Here is an 8180-nt window from a genome sequence, read left to right on the forward strand (position 1 = left end):
CTTAGAGCAGGTGTATCCAGCTCATTGCTTACAGACCACATGCAGTCCTGGACACTACTAAATTTACTATTATGCAAGGTTTGAAATAAAGACTTTCTAATATGCTCAGCAAACCTTTGTACTCCATCTAGCTACTTCCATAAGCACTAATAAATTATGTTATTCGGAATTCAAAATATGATTATTACTGAGAAAATAAAACTCAGCAAGGAAATTTAATTCACAGAAACAATCCTGATTCCCCTTCACTTTAAAATGCAATAACTGAATGCTGCAATTGAAATACAGTATACTTTACAAGAAAGGATATACTGTACTCCTTCGTGGAGTATTTTTTTTATTTTTAAAATTTTTTATAATCACATTATTTCACTGAAAATTACATACAAACTACATCTTTTTAAAACTAAATGTCAAAAATAGTTAACAATTTTTTTTAATTTATATTATACCAAAGTAGGCAAAAGAGGTTTGATGAACCTCATATTTATTTCAATGCTTTTAGGCACAACAAAGTTGCTGAAGTTATTCTGACAGATGTTATCGTCATTTAATGGAGGAGATTCAACTACTCTGGAAAGGTATCATACTAAGAAAAAGTTTATTGCCCACATCCAAGTCCATTCTCCATTCCAAGCTTTCATCTCAATTTGCCATGATAAAATTTAGAAATATCATATTCTACCTGACGTAACATTCTTCCTATACAAAATAAAGAACTCTGTGAAGCAAATCATCCAGATTCAGAGTAATCCAACGATCTGTTGCTCTTCCAAATTTATGATATTTCCAGCAAAGCTTATTCTTCTCAAATATTAACTAGTTATTATGAAAAAATCCTTTACTGAAATCTCTTCCTATCAAAGATTTAACAGCTAGAATGTTTTTCTGAGAGCAGCTGGCTATATATTGCAAACTACTGTGACAAGTCTGAATATATATGTATTAGATTATATTGCATTGCGATATGCATATCATTATGAAATACTTGTGCATACATATTAATTTCTTAACAACAGACTATGTTTCCAGGTTTGAGAACTGTAAGATTTACGTTTATGCAATCACTACCAGTGATTTGAAGAAGCACTTTGATGGGCTTAATATTTTTTTAAAGACTTTAATTACTACCATTAAAATAAACCCTCTAATTTATAATTTTAGTTCTATAGATAGGCCCAAAACTGCTCTCAGTACTTTACATATAGTAGCCTGTTTTGATGAAGTGTGACAGTATTCCTTAACAAATGTATTTACAATACAATAAGCTGCAATTGCTTAACTATATTGATATCCTCCACTGTATGTAAAGCTTGGTATACATTTAATATTCTGCCTAGCAAATAAACTTTTAATGGCTCCTCCCTCAAACCTGAGAAATGTAAGTTGTATCCTAGCTAAATTCCCTTCTTGATTTTCCAGGATAACACCTTTTTCTGTTGTCAACATCTTCTGTTGCCTGTAGATGAAGAGCAATTTGGTGCCTAGGTCTCTTAACTAAAGTATTTTCTAGTCAAATAACCTTTAGAATCCTTTTAATGCTCAGTTTCATCACTATCTTACAACAATGCTTACCACATTTCATCAATTAATACTGGCCTCTAGATCTTTTTCCAATAAGACTGGATCAAATTCAAAAGTTTGCTGTTATCTAACTGTGCTCCTTTCACCATTCCTTATTTGTGATTTTCCAAAAAGTCTGTCATTTTCCAGGTGAACTTCTCTAATTCTGAAATGGAGAAATTTATTTTTTTTAAAAAAAATCTGACCTTTCATGTTTCTAGAGGACTTTCTCACATTGAAGACAAATTTATTCTTAGCAATTTGAACTATGCTTAAATATTGATTTTCAAATTTTAGCTTGAAGTCTTCCACAGTAATTAAGAAAGCCAAGCAGTCCTGACAAAACTATGCCTCCTACATTCCAATTCCAGTCTGAATTCTCTCTGTGATAAAATAGTTATTAATAACAATAGGTTCTGATTATTGTTTTTCCATCATAGATAAAGATGTGAGGGTATGATATTTCACCTTAACAGAAAAGTTACAGGGATAACTTTCAACAAACTATGTAACTTTTCAACTCCCCAAATCCTACATGTTATCCAAAGTTATCTAATTTATTCCTGCTTGTCTGATTTTTTTGCCTTAGCTTCATTACTAAGCAAGACAGTTTTTAAGTGAACTTTGCCCCATTTACAAGTTTTTTGCTACAGTTATAAAGTGAATCGCTGAATCTGTTAATAGACTAGAAAAATAGAAATAATAGAAATAGAAATATTGAAATAATAAAACATTTTGTCCAGGATGTGACGGGTCTGTAGATATTTTCTCAGCCCTCTTTCTGGCTCATGCAGTATGCAGGTCCTCAATGGAAAGCAAGGTAGTTGCAATAGTGTTTTCTGCAACCACCCTGCCTTCCATTTTCTGCAACCTAACTATCTGTTGAAGTCTGTACCTGTCCTGTTTGGTTGCTGTGCCAAACCAGACAGTTATAGAGGTACAAATGACAGACTCAATAATTCCTTCTTAGAACTGTATCAGCAGATTCTTGCACAATCCTGAATTGATGTAGGAAGAACTTTGTTGTGCCTTTTTAATGATGGTTCTAATGTTAGATGTCCCTTTCAAGTCCTGGGAGATTATAGAAATTTACAGGTCTTTACTGTTATAACAGAATTAAGTAATTGTGGCTTCCCCATTGACTCTGCTTGTCAGAAGGTCACAAAAGATATCACTTCCTCAGAACACTGCAACTGTCATAAACACATGCCAGTTGCAGGGAATTTGGAATTTTTAATACGTGACCAGGCGGATGCTGCTGCGGTTGTGTGAAAAAGTTGTAAGTCACATTTCAATGCTGTTGTAACTTTGAACAGTCAATAAACAAATGGATGTAAGTGGAGGACTAATTTGTATACAATATTGTTGCCAACTAAACTTAAAGATCTAGTTTTCTCTCTGAGATATATATAAAGCGGATCCCCCCCCCCACACACACACACTAAAACATAGATTTTTCCTTCCCTTCCCATAAAAAAGAAGGCCAGGTCACAGAAATGCAAAATATAGTTATGGCCTCTCCCATTAAAATCCAAAGTACTCCATTTGAGGCTCCAGAAAATAGAAAATAACAAGCTTCCCCCAGCCTCGGAATTCAGGAACATTTTCCAGCATCCAGTAAGGACATTTCACTTTATTCTCCATTCCTGTTTTTATCTTATCAGTTCTACCATGAGAAGAACACAAAAGTGGCCAAACGCATATCTAATTTCTTGGCAATACTTTCAGAATATTTATCAACAAAAAATGATAACAGTTCCCAGCATAGACACCAAGAAATGCCTTCCTTCTGAATGGCTGTGTTAAACCTTATTTAACTGATACTTTACTCTTGATTCAAAGGCAACGATTCAGGCCCCAAGAAGATCAACACAAAGTCTCACCTCTGGCTAGTTACTGCTCCTACCACCCTGCCAAGTCCTCATTTCTCACGGGGAAACATCGGCAACTCAGGAAGCTCAAACTTCCCAAGGAGCTGCTGATTCAGTTCTACAGAGGAATTATTGAGTCTGTCATCTGCACCTTTAAAACTGCCTGGTTTGGTCTGCATCCCTACAATCAGTCACAGACTTCAGAGGATAATCAGAGCTGCAGAAAAACAATTGTTACCAACCTGCCTTCCATTGAGGACTTGTACACTGCACAAGTCAAAAAGAGGGCTGTGAAAATATTTAAAGACCCCCTCACATCCTGGACATAAATTGTTTCAACTTCTACCCTCAAAACGACGCTATAGGGCACTGCACACCAGAACAACTAGACACAAGGACAGTTTTTTTTCCCCAAACGCCATCACTCTGCTAAACAAATAATTCCCTCAACACTGTCAAACTATTTACTAAGGCCGCATTACTATTCATCTTCTCATCATTCCTATCCCCCATCTCCTCCCACTGATGACTGCAGGACTGTAACTTTGTTGCTTGTATCCTTACGATTTATATTGATTGTTCCTTGACTGCTTATTTGTACCCTATGACTATCATTAAGTGTTGCACCTTACGATTCTTGACAAATGTATCTTGTCTTTTTATGTACACTAAGAGCATCTGCACCAAAGACAAATTCCTTGTCTGTCTAATCACACTTGGCCAATAAAGAACTCTATTCTATTCTATTCAAAATACTTCGGAGAAGTTCAACACCACTGTAGGGGCAGGGCCGAAGAACAATCGCCGCCGCCCTCGCCCTCAAGCCCCGGCTTCTGTCAAACCTCCCCCACCCCCACCCTAAAATCCATTTCCATTGCTTCATATCCTGCGGAACCGAACGCCTCACGAAACCGACACCGTCGTGCCTCTGCTCAAAATGAAAAACGCCCATATACTTTTCACCCCGAGGAGAAGCCCGTAGAGCCCGGCCACCTTACACGCTCCGCTTACTTTTCAGCCTGTAACTTTTCGCCTGCTTACCTGCCCGGCACCCGAGACGCGTTCCGCTTCCAAAACTGCTTCTTCCCCGCGTCGCTGGCCATCTTCCCGTCACCTCATAGCCCTTCTTGTCCGCAGCGGGAGCGGCGAAAGGGCACAAGATCCGATGCCGGATCTCGACCGGCGGGTCGCGACCTCTTCTCCAATCAAGGCCGAAAGGTTCGGGGCTCACTTCATCCCGGCCCCTTTCCCTTTCCTCAGAGACCTGCGCGCTGCCATCTTGCTACCCCAGAGCAATCCCTCTCCCTATTGGCTCCGGGCATCAGCTGTCCCTTTCGCCCTATCACAAGTGAACATACTTCCGCGTGGGTTCGAGGCACGCCAATTAACATCCGCGAATCCTATTGGAGGAGAGTTGGGATGTCAATCCAGGGGAGTCGTCCCTGGGAGGCTTCGGGCAGAAGGGAGGGTTTTCTTGGTCGCCGATTGGCTGTTTTAGCATTCTTTCCCCGCCCCCTTGTAGAGCTCTTGACAGAAGTGCTGGCTTGGCAGAAGAACAAGCGCAACAGCAACAACAAGAAGTATCTTCGCCGCCCGGTAATTAGTGGCATTGTAAACCGGCCTGACCTCAAAACGTTAAACACAGAAGCCTACATTTAAAGAGGGTTGATCTCACATCGCCTTGATGCATGAAATTTCTGAGCCTGGGCTGCATAAAAATCTTTATTTTGGGCATGTCAATAAAAAGTCACAGCAATTTAAGAACTGCGATCATTTCGATCCTGTCAATAAAACCTACGAGGTAGTAAAAGAATACCTAAAGGCTAGCACTGCTAACTACTTAGCATTGCTAATTACTGCCAACCTGCCTTCCGTTGAGGACCTGTACACTGTACGAGTTAAAAAGAGGGCCCTGAAAATATTTACACACCCCTCACATCCTGGACATAAGTTGTTTCAACTTCTACCCTCAAAATGACGCTATAGGGCATTGCACACCAGGACAACTAGACACAAAGACAGTTTTTTTCCTGAACGTCATCAAATAATTCCTTCAACACTGTCAAACTATTTACTAAGTCTGCATTACTATTACTCTTCTCGTTGTTCCCATCACCCATCTCCTCCCACTTATGACTGCATGACTGTAACTTTGTTGCTTGTATCCTTACGATTTATATTGATATTGATTGTTTCCTGATTGCTTATTTGTACCCTATGACTATCATTAAGTGTTGTACCTTTTGATTCTTGACAAATGTATCTTGTCTTTTTATGTACACTGAGAGCCTATGCACCAAAGACAAATTCCTTGTGTGTCCAATCACACTTGGCCAATAAAGAATTCTATTCTATTCTATCTAATTTAATCTGATGCAATAATGTTAAAACACCATGATGCTTATACATGGGCTCATAATATTAAAATGAGACTGTTAACCAACAGGTGGAAATAGAGTAGAAAATGCAAGAGTATAGTATTTCTTAAAGTATGGTCCTAGGCACTCTGAGAGTGCCACCCCCTTTGTTTGGCTCCCCCAAACAAAGGCAGCCTGTGTAGAAGAATGATAAAATATTAAAAACCCATTAAGCCATCATGAGAAATGGTGGCTGAACAGGTAGTCCTTCACTTACAACCATCCTTTTAGCAGCCGTTTGAAATTACAATGGCACTCAAAAATGTGACAACAGTCCTAGCGCTTAAGACTATCATGGTATCCCCGTTATCATGTGATCAATATGCAGGTGCTTGGCAATTGACATACAATATTTAGGACAGGTATAGTCCCAGGGTCATGCAATTGCCATTTGCAACTGCAGAAAGTTAGCACCCACTCCTAGAAGGATGAAATATTCTAGGAAATATTAAAAAGGCAGAATATTTCCCCTAAAAGAGAAAGATAAATCTTAAGGGACACAGAAATTCAGCCCCAGCAGATACTTTGGTGATAGCTTATCTACAAGACAAAAAACTTTCAGCTCCAGGGTGACAGGATTAGCCCTCACTCAAGTTCCAAACCAGGACAAAGCCATTAAGCCATAATAGGAATTGACCACATCCCCTTCATTATATCACCCAGCAAGATTCAACCAAGCCTGGAATGGCTCCATGGGAGTCTGACAACCAATCAGAATACATTTCTTTCACAGAAGCAAATTCAAAGTGTATAAATCTTTCTCTCTCTCTCTCACACACACACACACACCCATGTGCTTGATTGTCCAGGACCTCAAACCATGTGGTCCTGTCTACCATTAAACCATCTTTCCAAACAGCTTCCATGTTTCCAGTATCTTTCTCAAAACTTGGAACTGAACCCAGATGGACATTTCTTCCAACACAACTTTCCCAATTGGCTTCTGACAAGCAAAATCAGTGGGAAAAGGCAGATTTGCTTAAGAACGTCAGTTATTACTTAACATCTCTGACAAAGTAATAAATTTGCCCGTGACTCACTTAGCAATGAAAATTCTGGTCCCAATTGTAGTCAAGAGCAACCTGTCGTACATGCGTCAAATTTAATTTTCATTATAAATTGTTTATAAATATAAGCCAACAAAAGCGCCTTTGGAATCAAACCATACTTTTTAAAAGTAGGAAAGGCTCCTGAGAGAAAAAATTTAAGAACTTTTTAAGGGATGTGTGTTTTTTAATGTTGTACGCCGCCCTGAGTCCTTTGGGAGAAGGGATGCATATAAATCCAATAAAAACAAACAAAACAAAACAAAAACAAAGAAACACTGGAATAGTATAATGCAACCTTATTAAAATTTCATTCCAATTTAAAACAAGGATGTGAAAATACAGGAAAAGATCTTTTTTTAAAAATTCTATTAGGTTATGATCAGAGATAAGATACAATTAAATAATAAAGTGACCAACTTTTTTACAATGAAAAGGAGGACAAAACACATTCTATTGTCCAAAATAAAATAAGACACCATAAAATATAAAATGTACAATTAACATTCATTTGGGTAAACTGTTAGTAGGATCCCAAAGTAGCCGCACAAAACTTTGTAACTGTGTTAGAAGCAGGCTGGTTTGTACTGTAGTCAATCATTCATAGATGTCCTGACACTGGGTCAAGGTTGTGTGAGGAGCAGAGTGACATTGTATCAATAGATAGATAATTTTTTTACAGTCATGACCCACTTCCTTAACTAATATTAATAGATTAAATAGGCATATCAGTCCAACTGCTACACATCGTGCATATAATTTGACAAAAGTTTGGCCACACTTAAACAGAATCCATTTGTGTCTGAAAATAAAACTGATTAAAATGATTAGGGAATTTGATTGGATTCAAGGTTAGTAGCTCACAGCAGGTATCAGCATAAAATGCATCATAGAATAAGATAGATCTGATTATTTCAATTACTCCCTCTCTGCATGGACATAGTCCAGATTCAAAATTCTCTCAACTCAAATGTATTGGTTTGTATCAGAGAGGATAGGCTCAGCATGCAGTTCATCAAGTATCCCTGGATAATTCTTTTTTATAGGTGTAACATCAGTGGTGGGTTCCAAAAAATTTTAGAACCTCTTCTGTAGGTGTGGCCTGCTTTGTGGGAGTGGCTTGCTGGCCATGTGACCAGGTGGGAGTGGCCAACTTGTAAAATGTGGTGAAACTCACTTAACAACGCTCTTGCTTAGCAACCCAAATGTTGGCTCAGAAACTCTGGCATTTGAAGCACGCAAGTCTTAAAGCTGTCAAGTTACAAGATCCTTGCACCCCTAAC

General features: G+C 38.4%; 1 protein-coding gene across 2 annotated transcripts in view; it reads right to left on the minus strand.

Annotated features, from left to right (window-relative positions):
- Positions 1–4734, minus strand: part of TBC1D22A (TBC1 domain family member 22A) — a 133963-nt gene extending 129229 nt beyond the window's left edge. For both annotated transcript variants that reach the window (XM_081958796.1, XM_081958795.1), the window contains exon 1: positions 4476–4734. In XM_081958796.1, the coding sequence (XP_081814922.1) occupies positions 4476–4537 (62 nt within the window). In that variant the 5' untranslated portion in view covers positions 4538–4734. The remainder of the gene's footprint in view (positions 1–4475) is intronic.
- Between the last annotated feature and the right edge of the window lie 3446 nt (positions 4735–8180).

This window comes from Natrix helvetica (genome assembly GCF_964273705.1).
Source record: "Natrix helvetica genome assembly, chromosome: 6".
Taxonomy (NCBI): domain Eukaryota; kingdom Metazoa; phylum Chordata; class Lepidosauria; order Squamata; family Natricidae; genus Natrix; species Natrix helvetica.